This window comes from Dermacentor andersoni, chromosome 11 (assembly GCF_023375885.2).
Source record: "Dermacentor andersoni chromosome 11, qqDerAnde1_hic_scaffold, whole genome shotgun sequence".
Classification (NCBI taxonomy): domain Eukaryota; kingdom Metazoa; phylum Arthropoda; class Arachnida; order Ixodida; family Ixodidae; genus Dermacentor; species Dermacentor andersoni.
This window is the reverse complement of record NC_092824.1, coordinates 121,469,910-121,492,189: the sequence shown is the minus strand read 5'-3', so window position 1 is coordinate 121,492,189 and position 22,280 is coordinate 121,469,910. Positions and strand designations below refer to the sequence as shown.

General features: G+C 44.4%; 2 protein-coding genes across 9 annotated transcripts in view; one reads left to right on the top strand and one right to left on the bottom strand.

The window, feature by feature from the left end:
* Nucleotides 1-8,063, top strand: part of LOC126539353 (neutral amino acid transporter B(0)-like) — a 156,706-nt gene extending 148,643 nt beyond the window's left edge. For all 3 annotated transcript variants that reach the window (XM_055075510.2, XM_055075509.2, XM_055075508.2), the window contains 2 exons: nucleotides 4,505-4,660; nucleotides 7,894-8,063. In XM_055075510.2, the coding sequence (XP_054931485.1) occupies nucleotides 4,505-4,660; nucleotides 7,894-7,995 (258 nt within the window). In that variant the 3' untranslated portion in view covers nucleotides 7,996-8,063. The remainder of the gene's footprint in view (nucleotides 1-4,504; nucleotides 4,661-7,893) is intronic.
* Nucleotides 8,064-8,544: 481 nt separating this feature from the next.
* Nucleotides 8,545-22,280, bottom strand: part of LOC126539319 (uncharacterized) — a 361,484-nt gene continuing 347,748 nt past the window's right edge. For 5 of the 6 annotated variants that reach the window (XM_050186109.2, XM_055075507.2, XM_050186111.3 and 2 more), the window contains 2 exons: nucleotides 20,085-20,265; nucleotides 8,545-13,585 (listed from right to left, as the gene is read on the bottom strand). In XM_050186109.2, the coding sequence (XP_050042066.1) occupies nucleotides 13,490-13,585; nucleotides 20,085-20,265 (277 nt within the window). In that variant the 3' untranslated portion in view covers nucleotides 8,545-13,489. The remainder of the gene's footprint in view (nucleotides 13,586-20,084; nucleotides 20,266-22,280) is intronic. The other variant, XM_050186110.3, reaches the window with a different exon arrangement.

Below are 22,280 nucleotides of genomic sequence, written 5' to 3'. Positions count from 1 at the left end.
TGCTTACTTGTTACAAAAGTGTATTCTTCTCACATAAACCGGCTTTCCTGTGAACTTGTACAAACGTAACGCGCCCGTGTTGTTACAGTCGCTCGAACGTGATGCCAATGTATGGACACTCTCGCGCCTCGCCTTACAATTGGGCTCCAAACACATTAAGAAGCCCCACACGGGTAGGAAAGCAGCGTATCCTCCTATGCACACCTAAGTCATGTTTATTTATATTCGTCAGCTTGCTCGTACATTGCAAGTTTTCAAGTGTCATTTTACTATTACAGAATTGGCATTCTAAAGAGAAGAAAGGGAAGTGAATGGGTAGTGAGAACACGTACAACACTTTTAGCCAACGATACATTCGAAGCACATATATTTTATGCCAGGCATACACGTTATTACGGAAGCAACCTGGTATAAACGTTCTTTGTTCGAAGTAAAGAATTTCCTGAAAGGTGGCTCTCGTATGTGTGCGTGCTCCACTGCGAACCCTTGCTTTACTTTGCAGCTATAATCACAACATTCATCAAAAAGATGTCGAGGACATACGAAAATGTGGCTTCCTCCAGATATCCTATATGGCCGATACATTCGCAATCGCGAAGAGATGGATTCGTCTTTAAGGAACGTGGTTGAAGAGAGAGGTTGCACCGACTTGTGTTTTTGCTGAAGCTGAGGCGTTTAAAGAAACGAGAATATATACAGCTAAGTTTTATTGAATGTATACTATAGATGCTTTCCCTGATGTTCATGGCATCACATCTTTTGAAGGGTGTTTGCAGTGGTACTTTTGGTGAGTTTTCCGTCGCACTTGCACCGCCATTTGCCAGCACGCGTGGGCCAGCGCTATTTCAGGCACGGGATAGACGCAGCAGATCGACTGTCACACTCACTCACCTGCTGACTCGGTAAAACAAATCACTCGGGTCAGACTGTAGCGTTCTCTGCAGCGCTCACCCTGGAGACAGCTGCCGCGCATGCCTTCTCCCGAGAATGACCGAGATGTTGGCACTGCTGCAGGACTCGCGGTTGTTGGGATCCACGCCGGGCTGCGCGTCCGCGATGCAGTTGCCCTGGGAGCCGCCGGGCGCGCAAACAGGCTCCCGGGTCAAGCAGTGTAGTCGCAGGATTCGGGTCGCAGTCGAAATGCGGTGGCATCAAATGAACTTATAGTTTCCGTATCGTGTCCCTCGTCGAGGGCCTAGTGTCCGGCGCCGGTAAAACAATAATGTTTGCCTGAACGGTTCGAACCGTAGACCATGCAAGTGGCCTGCTGTGGCGCAGGTTAATAACGCGCAGGTTAAGCGTGCAGGTTAATAAGCAATATGCGCTTTCTTAAATAGTGCATGCATCTAATAGACGTGCGAAGACTATTAATGGCGGTGACTGACCGTCTTTCCTGAAAAGCAACTGTCCGTTACGGAAGAAATGTTATCTGCAGGAATCTCGATCTCGCAAAAGGAAAATCGCTGAGGTGCGTACTGGTTGAAGAGCTAGTGACCGCGCGTACAGCGCCCATTTTTTAGGCGGCAGCTGACTTGTCGCAGACTAGGGCCACGTGCGAGGCAGCTGCTGAACGCGAATGAGTGCTGCGCTAAGAGCCATCGAAATCAACGTGGGCATACAGGTGCAAACAAAATTAGTCGGTAGTGCGGAACATGGGTGGTCGTCGGTCCCTTTGGCAACCATGCTGTGGTTTCAGTTGGACGCACGTGTTGCGTGGGACGAATGGGTGCCTATATTCGAGATGCATTTCTAAATCTCAAAATCTCAATATCTCGGCACTTCCGAGGAGCGAAGCGGTACGCGGAAGTTTCCATGCTTAAACGTGTAGAAATAGTGATTAAAGCATAAACTATTCGTGAATTGAATTTGTAACGTACGCATCACGATTTTAGTCATGCCTATGGAATTCTGCGCTTTCGAACAGTGAGGGGTGTACAATTAACTGAGCGTCACTTAAGGATACCCAAATCGTTACTGTCGTGCCCAAACAATTGCAAGATAACACGAGAAGGGCGAGGGGTCCTTCGATCGCAATGAATTGCGTGCTGCGCATAATTGAACCGTGGCCGACCGCGAACAGGCCGTTCTTTATGCGATAAGCATTTAATCGATAGACCCGACTCCTCGGTGGCAGCGTATTTCAGGAACTTACGCTCGAGCCAAAGTTGTGCCCCAGCTCGTGGGCGAAGGTGATGTGGCTGGTGCGCTGAGGCACGCGTCCGTTATGGTTTTGGAAAGTGATCACCGCCGTGTAGAGGCTCAGCGGCCCGCCGTAGGCGTCCAGCTTCTTCCTCACCGCCGCGTGACGATACGTCTCGCAGGTGCCGCCGGAGTCGCCTGCGCCGCACAATTCGACGCGCGCCGTTCCTTTCCCAAGCGATGCGTATGTACAAGGCAATTCTGTCAGTGTGGCAGCGACATCTGCCTCAATCTTGGCCATCGACACACTGCCGGGCTCTTCAGCCAGTGTAACGGTATACCCTTCTCACTGGTGGCGCATGACTGACCTTTTTTGATAATCATGGAGGCCTGAATGTCCATACTAGATAGATGTTTGTAAACAAGGGCGACGCTTCGTGCAGCGGTGGCTGCTGACTAAAAAAAAAAAAAATCGCAGTTCCACCCGGAAGGCGAAGCACCGTTTGCGATAGCAAATTAGTAGATAGCTGTACGAAGTAAGGAAACTTGTAAATATTTGCTTACTAACTAAATTAACAATGACAGTATGTGTAAGTGTGACTCAACGAGGACGTAAAAAGAAGCAGACACACAGACACAGTGCTGTCTTTGCGTGCCTACTTCTTTCTACGTCCTTGTTCAGTCGTGCTTGCCCATTCTATCATGGATTCAAACCAACTAGCCCGCCAACGTGTTTAAGCTAAATTAATCAGCACGTGTTCACGCGCGCACAGGTAAACATTAACACACATCGCTCAATGACAGCGGAAACTGTCTGTGAAAACGGTGGAGTTAGGAATCGCGGAAGCAGCCGCGAGCCAACTGACCTCCGTGCATCTGTCGCTTCAACGTGAACGAAACGTCGAAAGCACAGCGCCGTCAGTCACGATGCAGCCGACCTTGTTCACCGAGCGCACGCTTGAAAGTAGAACGATACCACTGCGCAAGCGCTCCGTCGCGTGGCTTTTTTCATATTTCACGGGCTTTCTATGCAACCCGGAAAAAAGGACTGCACGAGACGTATCGTACCGGAAACAACTCGTTCGGCGCGGTTTCTGGAGGTGCTCTACAAATATGCGTATCACACTTGGGTTCCTCATCCAATAATTAAAGGTTGGGCCGTGCCTGACCGTTGCTCCGCGAGCCTTGTGGACGGCCCGTAGCTCAGCGGCGAGTTGTTGATCTCCTGAGTGCCTGTGGTGCACGCCCAAAGTGGGGGATTGGCCATAAATCGGGTGGTTAAATTAGGTGTATTAAAGACGAGGGAATTAAGAATTTTAACGTTGGAGCTTAAGAAGCAAAATATTTGTGCGTGGGGAGAAAAGCTATCAAAGGAAAACCGTACATCAGTACGGACGATCAGTATATCAAGGAAATCGATTGGTTTCAATTAAGTAATTTTGGATTGCCAAGCAAACATTTCTGTTCTGGGAACAAATAATGGAGGATCCAAGAAATAGGATCACAGACACAGATAAATTTAGGCCAAAATTGCGAAGCGGGATTTCCAGTAGTCATTTTCTCATAACATAAGAACGCTTGCAAGACAACAAGAAATTATCTATCATTTCCGCTTCGCCACAGAATGAGCATAATGGTGAGGGGACCATACCAGACCTGTGTAGATAGCAGTTCAGCGACCTCGTGCTTAGCACCGCAACACTATGAAAATGTGGGCCATTACCGTGGGTATGCGCCAGTGCTGCTCTTCAGTGAACCTCTTTGACGTCAACTTGGACTATTGGGTAAGTGCTATGGGCAGGTTTCATAGCGGCGCGATAGAAAGCCCGGCTGCAGTACGCTGCCTTTACGTGACGCCCTTGGAGCAATTCGCATAGTTGGATAGTCATAGTAAAGTTCTGCCCGAGTTTTTTCAAGGAGCCACGCCGTGCACCTCATCAGCATCTTCATGCCCAGCTGTTGGAGGATCACCAGGAGAAGGGTAGAGAACGGTGATGCTGGTGAAGCATCCCGAGAAATGTTTTCTCGCTCTTGTCAAGAACTTCTTTGGGACGCACATAACGCTGTATTTGTCCTCCACAGTAATGTCTGCTGTGGACTCTGGAATACATGCACAAACGCCACCACACCCAAGAGCTCACGCGGTGCACAAAACCCCGCATAAACTGCCGAGTGCTAAAGCTGCACAAAAGCGCAGGGGTTAACCCACGCAGGCTCTGAACTTGAGGTATTCTGCAAGGGCATGGGTTCGATACCCTGTGGTGGTGGAACAACACTCGCATTTGCCGATAAATATATTGGTCGAGCTTTAAGAGTTCAAAGGGCTTCTAAAGAATGTGATATGAGGCGTCGCATTCTTGTACAGAATGCGTCCTCGATGACGGGTAAACGCAGGCTGCGGCGTGATGGCGCAAGTTTCTCGATCAGCGTTGACGACCCCGCCATCACACACACAAGGCTCCAGGATGAGTACCGCCTGGCTCTCAAGCTCGGACTTGGCCCCGGCGACCTGCTGCAATGCGTGAGTGAACCTTTTCGCGGCGCATGTGAACTCTACAGCTGATTACATAATTAAGCGTTGCGACAATGCATAATATCCATGTCGTTTTAAGCCGTTAACACAAAAACACTACTGTGAGTTTTAAGTTGTCAAGGATCTCAACACCTGAGAGAAATTTAACCATCAGGATTACAAGGAGAGGTGTACAACCGTTCATAAACTTCAAAAGCAGACAAAATCGCGTCATAAAGCTTGCGTGATTTTTTTACTCAACACGAGTTTTCTATAAAGTTACCATTCTAGAAATATGGGTTACTCCTAAAGACGTGCATGATATGCCAATTAAAGAAAACGGCAACATTCTGCGTTTAAGGTCCCAAAGCTGCATTGGGGATGCCAGACTGGGGGTCACATATTTTGACTGGATGAGGTTCTTTAACGTTTCAAGCATGGTACATGAAATTTCTTGCATTCTGCACCCTTTAGATAACATGCCAATTCAGGGGACTTTATAGGCGCTCCGAGAGCTGTAGTAGGCAGACCATTTTTATAGTTTTGTCGCGCTGCCATACAGTGGCAGACTTTCATTTATTACTCGCTTTGTAATTTTCGTTTTTCATGAAGAATTTCGCTTTCGTTAGTCCACGCATTACTGAGCGCCATCGGCGTACACGCAGCCAGTGCGCAAGGCATGTTGATATAGCAGGAACCTTCTCAGGCTAGAAGTAGTTTAAAGACACCTAGGTAACATATGCTACGACATACATGTCCAATGTCCAAACAAGAGAAAAGGGGTCACGAAAAGATGGAGGGTTGATCAACAGTTGGCGAACAAGGAAAACCTTAACCTGAAGGCAGTGTTCCGACAAGGGAACTTGGACTCGTCATGGCTACAGATGCTATCTTTGGCAGAGTTGATAGCTTCCTGTACTGTGTGATGCCTGTGTGTGTAAGGATGTTCCACATCATCTGCCAGGCCTGGGAGTTGCTAAATGGCCAAGAAAGTGGACGGGAGTACATCAGCCACCGAACAGAAGTGTTTGTTGACCTAGATGGTGCTTGCCGAAAGATGTGTTTTTTTAGCCGCAAATTAAAACGCGCACAAAAGGAAGACACATAGACGACGGGCTGTTCGTGCCATCGTCTGTGTGTCTTCCTTTTGTACGCGTTTTTATTTGCGGCAAAAAAAAAAAGAGTCTATTTAATTAATGTCTTCCTGATTCTTACATTTAAATTAAACAGTTAATTTCTCCTATGTTTCCCTTGGCTACCTTGCTTGTAGGCTTCAGGTGGTTGTAAGAAAAGCTAGAGACTCTCGATTCCCCTCATTTCTCTCGCTGAGAAAAAAAAAAAGAAAAGAAAGGGGAATGCTCATGGGAAAAAATGCGGTGGTAGCTTGTGGCCGCCTCGCGCTTTTCAGAGAGGCGATCGTGACGCATGGGTCACAAAAGGCCTACCGGGATTGCGAGCTAAACAATAGTCTGAAAGGTCTGCAAACTATGTGCGTGGCTCTCTCCGCCGGTTAGACACTCAGTCAAAGGAAGTGAGAAAGAAAGGGAGCGGTGGCATCAGACGAGGCTGGTCTGCGGAGGACTGACATCATGCTTCCTGCTAGGTTTCTTCCTCCCCATGTTAGGCTAAGACTAATTTTTTCAGCTACATCAGCTTCTATTAGGCAGCACATATGACTATTAGCAATAATTAATTTTTATACTTCGATATAACTATAGGATAACGAATATGCATAACGCCAAGGTATTTCGACAACCATATTGGAGAAAGGACATCACGACTGCTAGGGAGTTCCGTGATCGTCACAAATTATTAGTAAGCAAACTACAGACTATGTTATCGATTTCTCAAACTCGGATCAAATTATGGTAAACAGTGCCTAAACTACTTGATTCCTGATCTCTCGAATGATAACCGAGGTGTCGAAACTCAAATTCACCAAGCAAAGTCTCAGACATTTCAGAGAGCGATTTTATAGAATAATATTAATGGACCAGTCCTCCTACGAAAATTTTATTTCTGGGGCTTAGACAATAAAAAATTTGGCGCAGTTATATTGCGAGTTAAGTTTTTTAAATTTTGATGGCAGGCTTTGTTTTACTTGTTTAGCGAGCTTATGCAACAACATATGGTGGGTGTTCTTTGCTAAATTTCATATACAAAGTTGTTTAATTAGCGATGTCTCTTAGCTCCTGGAGGGTATGCATGCACCTTGTCTTGTATGAAAAGGAGTGTGGCATCTACATTAGAGCCTTAAGAGACTGCGCTACGTTTGACCCTGCTAAGTCTAACGTCTCTGTTAAAGAATCAGAGTATTTAAAAATAAGACTCTTTCTACTTCGTAAAATCATTTGTCGATTATTTATGTGCTTGTTGTTGAGATATTGAAGTCAATTTTGCCAGAATGAAACTACATATTTCTTATTCACTTTGTTTGTTTAATTTGTGACACCTTGATAGGATTAAACCGTTGTTCCAGTGTACAAAATATCGAAGACAGGGGCATAGTGCAGTTGGAGACGGGCACCTTTAGTCCCTGATTTTTCTTGGGTTCTCGTTTTGTTTGAAATGTGGTTCTGGCATAAGGAACAGAAAGAGCGCCTTTCTGTCCCTTCTTCATTCCGTTAGTTTTCTTCGCCAGAACCATATTTCGAGCAGGTACCAACTAGTCCAACATCGCATTGTGCTTTTTGTTTGCGTTCCTAATGAGTATGGAAAGAAGCATGTTAGTCTCGGATTTATTATCAAGTACATATGCCTAGAGGACTGAATGGCCTGAATAGCCCAGCTTCAATACATGCTTTTCGAATAAATTACAGACTAAAAAAATTTTAAGCGACTTTCTAAGTGTATATTGCAGTTTTACGTGCTAGTAATGCCCAACTCATTAGGAATTGAGCCGAATGTCTACGACATGCAATTTAGAAAAATCAATTAAGATGAAATACGGAATTCGCAATGACCCAATGTGCATTGCATTCTTGCAATATTTTCTTACAATTGTGCTCGGTTAAGTTGTTACCAGAACAATATGCCCTGCACCTTCTTTTTGTTGTCTTTTTGCTTGGAGAAAAATAATCTTGCAACATTTCTCATGACTTAATTTTTTTCCTAATCAAATAAGGGATGTCGATGTATGCAACGCGTCACAGGTCTTCTCCATAAGGTCATGTGCAGTTGAATTCTGCTGTTAATTGCATACAAAAAGCTTACAATGATTTGTTTTCTTTATGTACCAACAGAACCGGTCGGCCATTATCACCTGCTTCTTACCTGCAGACGTAAAATTGGAACTCTGGCAGAAATTCAACCAACTGACAAATGCGGAGAAGGCGGACACATGATGTGTGCGTTTTCTTTGAGAACACGAAATAAAGCTCGCAGGCACATTTTAAGATTTGCACAAACGGCACTGATAATATTCTTCAGAAGGATGAGTGAAATTTGAATTTATTTATAGTGAGAGCATATTTCATCACCTTCAGATGGCAACAATAACCAAATCTCCACAGAGGCAGTTAAACTAAATTGTATGCAACTCTGTAGAATACAAATTAATATTTAAAACGTAAATGTAATATTTTACGTTAGTATAATTGGTAATAAAGGAAAATAAATTAAGCTAAAGTGCAAATCACGAGGCATAGCACAAGTAAGGTGAGTGCCCTGCCATTACTGTCTAGGTTGAAGTGGAGTTGCATAATAAACACTCAGTGCATGAAAACGAGTTCATTATTAAATAAGAACAATAATTCGGTTAAAGTGACTGACTGACGTTTAGATGCAGTTTTGATCTGCTTTTAAGACAGCTTTGACATGCAAGTCAGTCATTTTTCACCCTCACCTTTGTGATACCCATAGCAAGTCGATGCAAAAACACAATGCGAAAGGTATCCATTGTGTAGTCCTTTATTAAGTTTATAAAAATATATGACTCACTAAAACTGGCGGCACGCGGTTAGTAAAGCGCCCCCATACATAAGCAAAATGTTAAAAAACAGAAAGTCTCCTTAGCTACCACTCTCTCTGACAAGTGACAAATGCAGCACCTTCGAATAAGTACAAAACAAATCCAGCCATACACAAAGCACCAAGAAAAAGCCAGAAGCTGGACTGTAATTAATCACACTTGTCGATAACAACATCAAAGGAACACTGCAACGGCAGCTGCGTGTGAAGAGGGAGACTTAAGTACATCTACAACTATATGACACAATCTCAAAGGCATTTAGGACTGCAAATTAAAAACGCTGATCGTTAATAACAACTAGCTGCCCATTCTTACAGATAGCTAAACATACAAGAGTAAAAAACAGGGCTGCAATTGGCCACTTTCCACTGTCTTAGTCGAGTTGAGAGCAGTTGTCAATAGAGTGGTTAGCAACACATCCACAACTGAGACGCTGCATCAACCTTGGCTCTGCACTTGCTGCATGTAGGCACTGGGGACAGTCCGAATAACTGCAGATAAAATCGATGACTCGGTGTGCTAAAAAGACGCACATGACAGGTGCGGCAAATGACGTACACTTGGTCACAGAAAAATGGCTTAATTCAGTACAATGCGACTTAGTGACTTCATGCTAATGCTTAACTACAGAAGCGTCATGTCCTGCTTGATGCAATTCAACTTCATCCAGCAGAACAAGCAAAAGGCTAGTCAAAGCATCACAAGGGGCCTTTTATGAAGGTCTCATTTGTCAAGGCGATTAATGATACACCCAGTTGCTATCTTCAGAGGCTATGTCACAGGTATACGATCCAACGAATCCTGTAAGAAGTCTGAAAGCATTTGCGCTTCACAAGGACTTTGCCAGTATTTCACCCCTCTTTGCTGAAACTGGCACCTCCAGGCAGAAAGTTTGGTGAACAAGAGTTGTGCACAGTCTTCATAACCTGTGGCACCTAGAGCATGTCAACGAAGACAGGGGTAATGCTGGATGATTATGTCCATCTGTGGGCGAACCATTCCTAAAGATAAGCTGTCTCCGGTGGTGCAACTCCTCTGGAAGCTGTAATACTACAGCTCCTATACCTCAGTTCCCGTAATCCCTAATGGTATTACCATTAGGACACTGTCACAATGTAAGCAAGTAGGTCAATACTGTCTGTACAGGGTGTCATCAGCAGCTCTGTCACAACAATGGAACAAAAAAGTAGCAGGATACACGTTCTCATCATATATTCCAACAATTGTTGCTTTCGTGTGGCAGAGCCACCGACATGTTGGTGATGATGCAGACAATGTTCATAAATTGTTGCCGAGTGTGGCAGCACAATTAATATGCCACCACAGATGCCTCATTAAAGTGTACCTTTAGAAAAACTACCATTATACATTAAATTGCACTCAAATTCTTGCAGGCACATTGCGACCACCTTCCAGGTTCCTTTTCATTTCTGTGCTAGAGCAAGGCATTTATCCGTAGCTGTGTTATGTTCATTGTGCACTCATGGTTCGCTAGGACCCAGTCTTGTTCGATCATGCTTCCAGCAAGAGAAAATTATCACTGCATGTAGGGGAGCTTTATTTTATATCAGAAATTCACTTTTCATGCGATTAACCGTTTTTTTTTTCATAAACACGAAACACATTGTGCAGATTTTTCATACGCATCTTCAACCTCGAATAATATCACACACCTTGCTTCTAGAAACAATGAGATGGCTGCATGCGTAATCGTGAAAGTCCTTTCTTTGGTTGCCGATGCGAATTCATGAATATAAATCATTGCCATTACAGTTGGAAACGGGCATTAGGCAGACTTGCTAAACATGCTCTTCTGTTAGTGTAGCTGCCGTAGTATACTCAAGAATACTATCAGTAATAATGCACTTGAATTATTGTAGTGGCAATGATATCTAGCGACCTTCTACTATTCTACTATTCCCATGAGAGCACAAAACAAAAGCATGGAGACGCCAGCAGAAACATGCCTAGAGTGCAGTGGGGTACACATTGACCGCTGGGAGTTTGTCATGGCCAGGCACGCCTGCACTATAACTACCCTTCCCCCCCTCAAAAATAAGAAGAGAGAGAAGGTGAGAGCTTGTGACGTAGGCCACTTTAAAGCTCTCCAAATTCCAGGCTCATCCTTGGCTGGCTCTTTCAAAACAGCCATAGTAGTATTCTCAACACGGACAGGAAATAACAAAGCGAGCACATTGCTGGAAGGCACCTGCAACAAGTTTGCACCACCAGGCTGGCTTTAATGCCAAATGCAGCTTCCGCCAACATTGCGTGTTGTGGAAAGAAGCAGCAACGTTCACTTGCAGCAGTGTCTCCTACAGAAAATGACTGCTGGATAAATATATTGTAGATATCCTAGGCATCTTTCTCATAAATTGGTTAGGGACACAGAACATCTCTTAGTATTTGTCACAATCCCACTGGATTCACACAAGTTTTCCTCACGACCTACTCGTACTGCAGTAACTCATAGAAAATAGCCTATTTACACAATTCAAAGGCGCACCTTTTCCCCCCAAAATAGGTCCGAAATATGCTTGTGTTCAATTGGATATGAAACCACATTTGCAGCTTTGCCAGCAAACTACTGTCAGCGCAAACAATCACCATAGCCATCCATATGGCGACAAAACTTGCTTTCCTATAGCTTGGCTTGGCAATGACAATACACCACTTTTTTTACGAAGGCTCTTAAAAAAAGTTGTTTTACATGCTAAGCCGGTGGCACCAGAGCTGCGTGTTGTTTGTTTTTGGCATATTGAACACTTGCCTACGTTGTCGGGCAAACTGGCAAAGCCGTTTGTTAACGCATGGGTCTCATTCGTGATGGTTGAGGAGTCATTCAAGAAATACCAAATGCAATGAATGGCATGGACGGAAATGTGTCGAGGTCCATTGAAGTGATAACAATGTACCTTAAGTGTGAATAAAGTTTCATCCTGTGAAAGTAATTTCTTCTTTTTGCAAAGATTGGAGGCACGCTACATTTTTCTTGGTGTATAAATGGAGTGCATGCCTTCGGTGCCATTATTTGCTTATTTTGGACCCTTAATACTTCGCGTGCATTACATTCAGAGGCAAATTAGAATTAGGTAGGCATGGTACCTTATGCATTGCTGTTGTTTTGTACTATTTCACTATCGCTCAAGGTGTTGATTGTAGAAACAATACTGTATTTTAAAGTTGCATCTGCCTCTGATGTTGTGAACAACTAGCAATAGCTTTCCTATTCCTGTCCTAGTAGTGCACTTCAAGCTTATACCAGCCTACACAGGTATAAACGCATAATATGTTACAAATAAGAGACTTGGTATGTTATTCTTGCTCTTTCTTGAGCACAGAAGACTGTATACAGTATACCCAAGAGCATACGAAACCACAGCCGCTGACATTTATTGCAATGTCAAGATATGTTGCAGTGCATCAACAGTTTGACAAATACCTCACTGTTGTTGCACATCTGGTTTTCAGCAGCTGCACAGACCACATGCCAAGTGCACAGCAATGCGGTATCAAAGCAAAAAAAACAAAAACACACAGGGATTATAAAAGTGCTAATTGTCCGCGCAAGGAAGAGACAACAGAACAGACAAGATAACAGAGAATGTTGACAATAAAATCGTGTCTATTATTGGATTCTGCATAATATGTAAGTCATAATCACTAAGGGAAAGGGGGACATACAAAATGGCCCATTTTTACATCGAGCCTAACAGAATACATTACATGCGCCTAAGAAAGCAGTCCAAGTTCCTTTTGTGAAGACTAAACAAATGCAAGACTGATGCACCTATCACCAAGTCCTGTCGTTTCTCTAGCCTCTGTTATTTCTTGCGTCAGCCTGTCGCATCTTCAGCGCAGCATAGTAGCTTCATCAAATCTGAGTCGCCCCAAAATTTGATGAATGCAGCACTAACTCTAAAAATGGTTTAAACTTTTGAAATGGATGTTCATGTTTTAGTACTAATCAGGTGAAAGCTTAGTGAAACTGTTGAGAACATCACATGCTGTTTTTTCAATTGTGATTCATCACAATCTAACAACATACAACATTTTCAACAACGTTAGAAGTCCTCACAACTTTAGAATGCTCCAAAAGTTCCTTTAGTAGCTTGTCACCCATGGCTAAAATATATATTGCTGCACTTCAGTAAACACAGGGGCTTAACACTCAAGACTTCTTAAGCCTTAAAAGTTTTATTGACTTAAACGCGGTGCTAGTCATGAAGTAATACATCATAGATGCAAGATTGAGATATTCCAGGACTTGGCGAAAGGTGCGTCACTGTTGTGTTCATTTTCCTGCCAGGAAAGAAAGTCGACTTCCTTAAACGATAGAAGCGATTTTATTGCATAGGCACGTGTCACATATGCTGTAACGCTGAATACGGAAATGGTGTCCTTTCATATTCTATCCTTTACCTCTGTCACTACAGCTTATGTACTTTTCAGAATCCAACAATAACTATGAAGTGATAGTCAGCCCTTTATCTTCTGTTGTCTAGCGCTTTGCCCTTGCTATAAAAAATAGCACTATGTCGAACCAACTACCACATCAGTACATTCTTGCTGATCACAAGGACGTTCCATATCTACTAGCGTTATTCCTTCCACTCCTTGCACAAGCTGATCTTTGAAATGATCAACGCTAGCGAGATTATGCTCTGGTGACCAGCTCATAGTGTAGAAATGTCACTTGGGACACTGGTGCATCGTCGTCTCGAAGACACCCATTCAAAAAGACTTCACTAAGGGGAATGCGAAATGAACTAAAGTACCTGTACTGGGCGCAAAGAAATAGATTATCAGTATTTATACATATATATGTATATTAAAGAACATCGCAATTCTTTTCTTTCTCTCTCTCTTTACGACTTGGCGACATCGGTGCTCTGGATCCTTTGCTCCCACTGTGCGATGAGGGCACTGCGGCGGCGTGGGACACTGGAAGTGTTGGACACCTGCTAGAAAAAGGATAAACGTAAAGATAATCTTCACAGAGTCAATGCCAGAAGCCATGGTCAGTGAATGTTACAAGGTCAACTGCATATGATGTCATGCCGTCAAACTGGAACATAATACAGCTGTCAACTGTTTGGAGCAGTAGAATGATGTCGCACAGAGACGACTATGGAACTGTGATGTTTCTTAGCAAATGCCTGACTACTTGCGTTATGTGTGCTAACATGATGTGCTGGCACAGACTTGAAAGGCAAAACTGCTGTCTGGGTGCCAAGTGTCCAGTAAACCAGGGTTATATATGCGCAAAGTGGGCTACACCACCTGTGAGAGTTAGGAGTCGCTTCGTGACCTCATGGGTGTGCTATCATTGGAAACGTGCTATGGTACACGGCCATTGCAGCAAACGTTAAGGGAAATGACAGAAGCGGTTATGCACGAGCAGATTATATGTGCTGTGTATTATTGATCTCTACTTGACTGTTAAGTGAAACTAGGTTACCAAATTAGAAGTTTTCCCGACTTTCCAAGCTTGGTTTCTCATAGGGTCATTCCTCGCCAACTGTCCTCACCGTGGCACTTAAGAAAATTAATTTCTCTAAAAAAATTACGAAAAAATTAAGACGTATATAAACGGTGCTTGAACAGTATTTCCGCAAATATATTTTGACCGGAAAAAAGAACAAGGCCAGGTGAGCGCCATTTCAATTTCACGAGATGATGGAAAACCAAGGGCAAAAAATAAATTCGCCAAACATTAACAGTTTTGCACATTATTTCAAAATATGGTATTTTGTGTTGTCTGAAAATTTTTCTTTCATTATAAAACACTTTCACAAAATAACTTTATGTTTTTTACTCCCCAGCACTGAGGTGAAAATGTGCGAATTCTAGCGTTTTTGCAAAATTTTTCACAAAAAACAGTCAGAGAAGAAAACTTGGAATTAGCTTTGTAAAACTGTCACTAAAGCTTACTATCTTCTAAAATTTTATTTTTGCCTATGTTATGCTTCCACGCTCCAAAACAAAACCATGAATTTGGCAAAGATACCATTTCGGCCTATGTTTACACGTTATTAACGCACTAAGGTGGTCCATAAAAAAATAAGCAGAAGAGCGGGTATCATTGAGAAGAATAACTTTCGCCACAGAATTTTTTAAATTTGAGTCCCACCATCGCATTACTTTGGTATGTGCTTCCACTTCATCTGTTAGCATTTTTGCGGGAAAGACAAACCAGGCTGGTGCACATTGTGGTCTGCATGGGGAGCAATAAAAGCCGATATCACCAGAAGACGTTTGAATCTTGAAGGTATGCTTGCTTAAGGTGGATCAGGTAGGCAAATCACAAATTGTTTCTTTCCTGATTTCGTTTTTTTCCTCTTTACTAGTTACTTATGGCAGCTTTCTTTGTTGCCTCGTTGCTCACCGTACCAGTCAAGTACTTGCTGGTGTGCTTCCTAGTTCTTTTCCTCCACTGTGAATCAATGTTATTCCTGTACAAATGCCTGAACACTCTCCCAGCCCTTTACTTTCTTCCATATTCCTCAGTCGTTCTTCATAACTGATTTTACCCTGAGCTTCCCTCACTTCAAAACTTGTACAGCCCATATCACACTGAACATCTTCATTTGTAGTCTTCCCCTGACCGCCCGATGCGAGGCCTCCCACTGACCTTTGGCTGTCATTGTGTCCTGATTGTAACGCTGACATCAAGCAAACAACCGCATAAATGTAAGTTCTGGAACCATTACACCTTTCCACATACCCCGGAGCACCTCATACCTATTGTATACCCATAGTGCTCTGTATTTCTTTATGGCCGCATTTCTTTCCCTTTTGGCTGTAAGTGTTTTTCCCTGTGTTTCCATATATCTATTGCCTTCAGTTATCCATATACTAAGCTATTTGTGTTCTTTTACCCGAGCTATTTCCTGGCCCTGTATTGACACTGTCTGTTTTGTCGAACGCTCTCGACGTCACTCAGCTGTCGAGTATCTATGGGTGAAACTTCCCAGCAATGCATTGTCGGAGGAAAATGAGGGTGTATGAGCTGGCACCGGGTTTCAACAAAGCAATAATGTGCGATAAATGTATGTGATAGTATTATATTCAGACAAATCTTATTTTTCCCTTTCAGCAATTCTAAACTTACCCAGCTTGCTATGGTGGGTTCATATGATCGGATTTTTATGCACGTTTGTCAGTGGTTTTCGTTTTACTTGAAGGCAAGAAAGTGCAAGGATGCTGTAGATCTATTGCGCCAGTTATGTGCACAGCAGTCACCCAGGACTGATAAAGCTCAAATTCTGTATGAGCTTACAAGCTTTCAGAGACGTTGGCATAACAGAGGTACGACTGAAGCCTGCATGACTCTGCGACTAACGAGCTTGGCGGAACATTGACGACCTGTGTGAGAAAAGACAGAATGAAATAGCTGGTGTTCAACTGCCCTCTCCTTCTTGCTTGTATTACACGATCATGTTGAGACCAATAGAAAGTGAAGCCAACGAAAGCATAGGGCAAATTATTATCCACCGACATGGCCATAAGTGGTGCCGGTTCCCAGGGTCAGTGTTGACACATACCAGGTTGACGTTTCCGAATTCCGCGAGTTTTCCCTGGGTGCCCTTGCGAAATTTCCCGAGTGACACAGAACTTTGTTGTATGTCAAGATGAACTGACACCATGTCACCCGATGCAGTCACTCTATAGTAAGGATGTTAAAAAATAAAAAAAAATGACTTAATCCAGTTTGAATAGTAAGGAGTAGCGTTTATTTTATTCAAAAAGAAAACAAGGGAGGGCTTGGCTTGGCACAGCGAATAAAATATATTTGAAAAAACATGGCAAAGCCTATTGCAAATCGAGTCAAACATTTTCAAATACGAATAAAACGAGATACATACACAAGCAAAGATTTTGAATATAAGCTATTTCTACCAACTGATAGCAAGCTCATTGGTATGAGGTCCGAATTTTGTCACAAGTGAGATTCTCTTCTTCAGCTGGATAGTCAACCTCAACTGTCCTCATATTCTCATGCGCACAACGCCTCAATGTTGCGTTTCACTGCTTTAAAAAGTTTATTCTGGTTTGGATGAGGGACACCTGCACCTCGGCGTCAGCCAACACTTGGATTTTTGAGCTCAAGCTCATTCAAATAAGCGGTGGCACACTTCCTTTCCCGTTCATTCCTCACTGTGTTGGTCCTGTCCATTCTCGCCTTTCTTGCGCTGCGCCTTCGCGCCACGAATCATGTGAAGCATCTTCTTGGACAGTTGTACAGTCAACGTCCGATTTTTCCGTCTCTCTAGGGGCCGTGAAAACGTCCGAAAAATAGGGCAATCAGAAAAGAATGAATACATGCCTTTTACTGCCACACGGAGCTCAAATCGTCGCATGCCCGCCTGAAGAAAAGCTCTGAAGACCTGCCAGTGCACTTATTAAGCATATCGGTGCTCGTAATGTGAAAGGAGACGGCGTGTGCGCGCGTGTATAATTATGAAATACACAGTGTGTCCAGTGACAATTGCCCCTTCCCATGCTTGTTAAGCTTCACCGCAATACCTTGCACCTGCTTCACCGCGTCACAATTCTGTATTGATGCGAAGCTGACTTTCAGGAACCGGTATTGTACAACGCGCCGTGCTTTCCGAGGTTCAAAGCCAATCGCGTGGATTACAACGGCCGAGTCAGTGCCATTGCTGACAGCGGCGAATTATTTCAATGAAAACCACACACCGAACGGCAAGAAGTTTAATAGCGAACGTCGAAGCAGCTAAGCCCAGCGTTGCCGCGGTGGTGGCTACGGCTGCCAGCGGATCTAAACCGGATCTGGGTGCGAGAACGCCTGTTGGAGGCGGCGACATAATCAAAATGGCGGAGGCGGCGGCTTTGATTAATGTCGTTTCGGACCTGCGGTCACGGCAAAAAGTCCGGAAAATCAGACGGCGAAGTGTTCTTGCGCCAGAAATTGCAGAAGTTCTGATACATTGACTCTATTGGTTACGTGACGTTGCCGCGAAGCCGTCCGACTTATCGGGCATCCGGAAAATCGGTCGTTGACTGTACACTGGCAACTTCTCCAGCTGACGACACGGCGTCAAAGACTATTCGTTACGATCCCTCTGTGCTACTCGAAGCTAGCATTAGCGACTTTCGTACTATTTCAATAAAATTACAGCTAATTTTCCTTGATAGAAGCACAAATTCTGAGATTTCCGTGAATATTTCCAGACTATTCAAAATCCCTTAGATTTCCTGGTTTTCTCGGAATGCCCGGTTGGTAGACACCCTGCACATAGATAAGTGCCCAAGAATGTGGACGAAGGAACAGTCGTCGCCGTAGCAACGCACGCATAATGCCCTGGAGGGTGTGGTTTGGCTACCACCGGCGGCAAAGGCTTTTTTTTCGTACACTGGCATTTTCCTTTAGTAGACTTCGATTAAAACAAATAATAATTTCTCCTAGACATTCCTTGGCTTCATTTTCTGATGGCTTCATATGGTTATTTATGACTAGCGAAAATTGGGCTCCTCGGTTTTGCTCTTGGCCCTACCGTTAAGGGCTCTGGACCTACGTTGACTCTAGGTCTCTGCAGAGATTTGCAATGTACAGGGGGCGAGCAGACAAAGTTACTGAGGTGTTTTATCTGATGCGCGCCTAAGCAAGATCTTCCTTATATCCGACATTCGTTACAAGCTTACACGCTGATATTTGAAAAAAAACAAATCGTGATAAGTTGTATGCGAAACAAATTCAAGCGTTCGTGATCGCCTACGATGGGCCAGAAATAGGTCTCGCGTTGATTTCGATCGCTCGTCAGGAACTTGCCATACCGGTACGTGGCACGTGAACAATGCTAAATTACAAACATGTTCTGCATCTTCGTTGACATGCAGTTGTGCGATCAATGCGATCACATGGGAACGGCATGATGGCTAGCCAGCTATCGGCAAGCGAAGCCAAACTGTTGGCCAACATGAGCACGGACGACGAAATGTGCATTTTCAAGCTGCCCTTGCTGGACATTTGCTGAACCGGCAAACAGATAACTGAAGCTCATAAGCGAATATTTGCTTCGGCGTAAGTACCGTAGAGCGTTTTCTGTTTTCATTTTCCTACACTTGGGCGTACTTCTTTCAGGTATTTTCACATTAAATTTCGTGTTTATTATTATTATTATTATCTACTTTGGATGGGTAAGGGGCGAGGCAAATATATATTAGAGCACAGCTCTAGGCGCCCGTTCCTGCGGCAAGTGTCGGCGTTGTCCCTCGTAACCGAGCGAAGATAGCACGAGGAGGAAGGTATGGTGAAAGCGTGAGAAGCGTAGTGCTGCGCAAGACAGCTTTGCGGCGACAATGGCTAGGAGATGGCGCCACAGCAGTGCACGTCATCTACGTAGAACCAAAGCACTGCATGAGCGGAGGTCTCTCTGCGGGGGCTGCTGTGAATCACGCCCACGCGTCACCCACGCGCTGCGCCTTGGGATCTCCCGATTAGTGCCGTGCCGCACGAGACAGATTGTCACCGCCAGCCAATATATCGCGAAATGAAAACATACACGGCTGCGCTCAATTTAGCATTAGGGAGTATCGTAATCGTCGGTGAATTCTTTTGCTGGAATACTTTTCAGCGACTTATTCTGGCGGGTAGTTTTCTCGTCGACCTTACCGTCTTCTTTTTTTGTTTTTTTGCTTTGGCGAATAACTGGCTCAATAAATTGTTGACGCTGAAACGTGCTGTTTAGCTGTAGGACTTGCTGATAAGCAGTCCAGTTTCTGCACTACACAAAATAAACATAAATAGAAGCAGTCTATCAAGGGCACAATGCCAAACAATGTGACTATGCAGGAATTAATAAAAGTGCTTGCATTTGTGATTTGAGGCAAAATAGAGGCATATTCATAATATTATGCGGGTACAGACTCGGGATGCAAATAATATACAAGCAAAAATAGCTTGGGCGGAATACTGATCCATGACCTTGACCTCGCCGAGCTCCTTCCTCGAAGCTCATGTAGGCTAGTAGCCGTGTGCCGATCACCGTCATAGCTCTTTCGCAAATCTGCAGTCACTGACCATTTTTGGATAAACCAAATTCCGGAAATAAAGTTCAGCGCACAACTCTCGCTTTGTTTTTGTTGGTTTGAAGAAAAATAGTCAAAAAATCATACTGCCTCGGATTTTGTATTATCGCTTTCATTATAACAGTAGAACACATAATGAAAAAAAAAGCTTAGCCATCAATGTTTGATTCAATAGCTGTTATATCTAATAATTCGTTATATTCATATCTCCATGTGCGAATGTATTGGGAAACCATCATTTCGGCCAACGAGTGGTATTGTCCTCCACTCCCTTAATCTGTGGTTTCTAGGAAGATCTTAGAGCACGAGAGCTACGATTTTTGAGTGGCCATTGATTATTTACACAATGCACTTCGAAGTTTGTACAAGCCGTTCGCATGCAGAAAGACTAACATGTGATACACGTACATTGGCGGCCTCTGACGAGTCATTGACAGTGGTCTGTTCCAGAAGGCTCGCATCACTGCCAGCATGTTGCAAGGCGGGTCCATCTGTGGCGTCAGTGGCGTGGTCTGCGTCCGCTACTGTGCTTCCCTCAAACAGGCTCAGGTTGGGCTGGGACTGCCCGAGCAGTCGGAGGCGCTGGCGCCTGTCAATCAAAGAAAGAGATTAACTTTGTTATTCGGACGGCTCACTGCCGCCGGAGCCCTCAGTGGTAGAAACAGACAAAATATTTCCGCAATCGAGAAATATTCCCAGTTACGGTGCTCTATCTGATATCATTGCGACAGCAATTACACGAACACTTAAGGTAACGTACACTACCCTACAGCTGCGCTCGCACAGTCTCCCAGATATCCACGGTGCAACGACGCATGCGCTGCAGCCGACCTGCTGTTGGAAGTCACGAGATTTACAGCAGGTGCAAGCGAGAGTCAGAAAGGCCTTCGTGCGCGCTATCTTCATGCCCGACCACTCCTTCCCCATACCCCTTTCACCCCACTCCCCCTTTCTTCAAGGGTGCTGAGCCATGTTCCCACTTGGGAAGCAGAATATAAGCCCCCTTTTCCTGTCGAACATATCACTCCCATTGTTGGATGTCACGGGAGTTGCTGAGTTTCGGAGGCGTGGCACAGTAAAAAGAACGGCGGCATGGAACACTCACTTTGTGAAGCACGCGTACTCTCCGCTGCCGGCGCTCTTCATCGCGCAAGCGTTGTTGTGACCGCAACCACTCACGATCAGCGAGTGAACTCTGTTCATGTGTCTACAGACATGTGGCACCACGCGTCTTAGTTACTAAGTGAGTGTTAAGCGCAATTTATACTGCCCATAATACTACGAGCTTAACTTCCCTTTCCCTCTTCCCTTGTACAGGGTATCCGAGCGGGTTCTGCCTGGTTAACCTCCCTTACGACCTCTCTCTTTCATGTAATGTAATACCTGTATATCACTGTCAATTCTTCGCCCTTCGGGCAAAACTGCAACATTTGATTGCGATAACAATTATAAGGACAATCAGGGCGCACTTCTGCCGTCGTCGTGTCGTGATGTTCTGTGTGAAGTCCAAGGGCGATAACATCGTCGCTGCGCCATATGCTGTATGTGCGTGTGTAAAGCACACGAAGGTGAGCCGACGATGGTGCGTCAATTTCGCGCGCGCAAGGGAGGAAAGAGAGGAAGCGCGCCATCTTCCGTCACACGCAAGGCACAGGGGGAGGGAGGACGCGTTGTACTGCAGCGGCAGCTGCATACGGCGTGGCCGCGCGGGTCCTGTCCTGAAAGCGATCTGCGATGAGGACAAAGTGCGCCGAGTGCTGATGGCTTCGTGTGCGCTGTTCTCTCCGATTAGTTCGCGTTGAAGCGAGAGGCGGCACAAAGGTCAATTCGCTCGCTGCTGCTGCCACACTTTCTCTCTCCAGCGTTTTGACAGCGAGCGTGCGTGTGACACCATGCTTGTTCGTTTAGTTAGTATAAGTGAATGTTTACAAGTTTATACGGTCGATATAACTACTACCCTTGCTTCCTCTAGCTGTCTACTGATTTGCTATCGCAATCAGCGCTTCGCCTTTCGGGCGAAACTGATACTCTTTATTAGAAATTTCAGTTTAATAGGTGCAGTAAAGGCCCGAGACACCTCATTACATCCCTGAGTTCATGTAACCTTTACATGGAGATCCAGGGAAAAGACGGGGAGTGCGAGAGATGGAAATTCAAGACGATGAACAAAACGTGAACAAGGTGAATGCAGGCTCCTGCATTCACCTTGTTCACGTTTTGGTCATCGTCTTTACATGGAGAGTATCTGAAGCGATAACTATACTCAAGATATTTAGCAAGGCTTCAATAAAATGGGATATAAGAAATTGAGGGGACTGCCATATTTATGCACCTAACATTGAACAGAGCACATTACAATACCTCATATAATCGCAGTGGATTGCAGTATGAAACTGTGAAGAGGAACGCACTCATGACAAGGAAACAAAATGTAGAAGTACATTGTTACGTTGGTAAATATGTGTGTAACCGCATTCAGTAATCTGCTACTGATCTGTTTTTATGATAATTATCTTATTTCGTTCATATATAAGGTGCTCAAATTGGGAGCTCAATGGTTTTTCTCATCTTCAGCATTGCACGCTCGCCAGCTGTTATTCACTA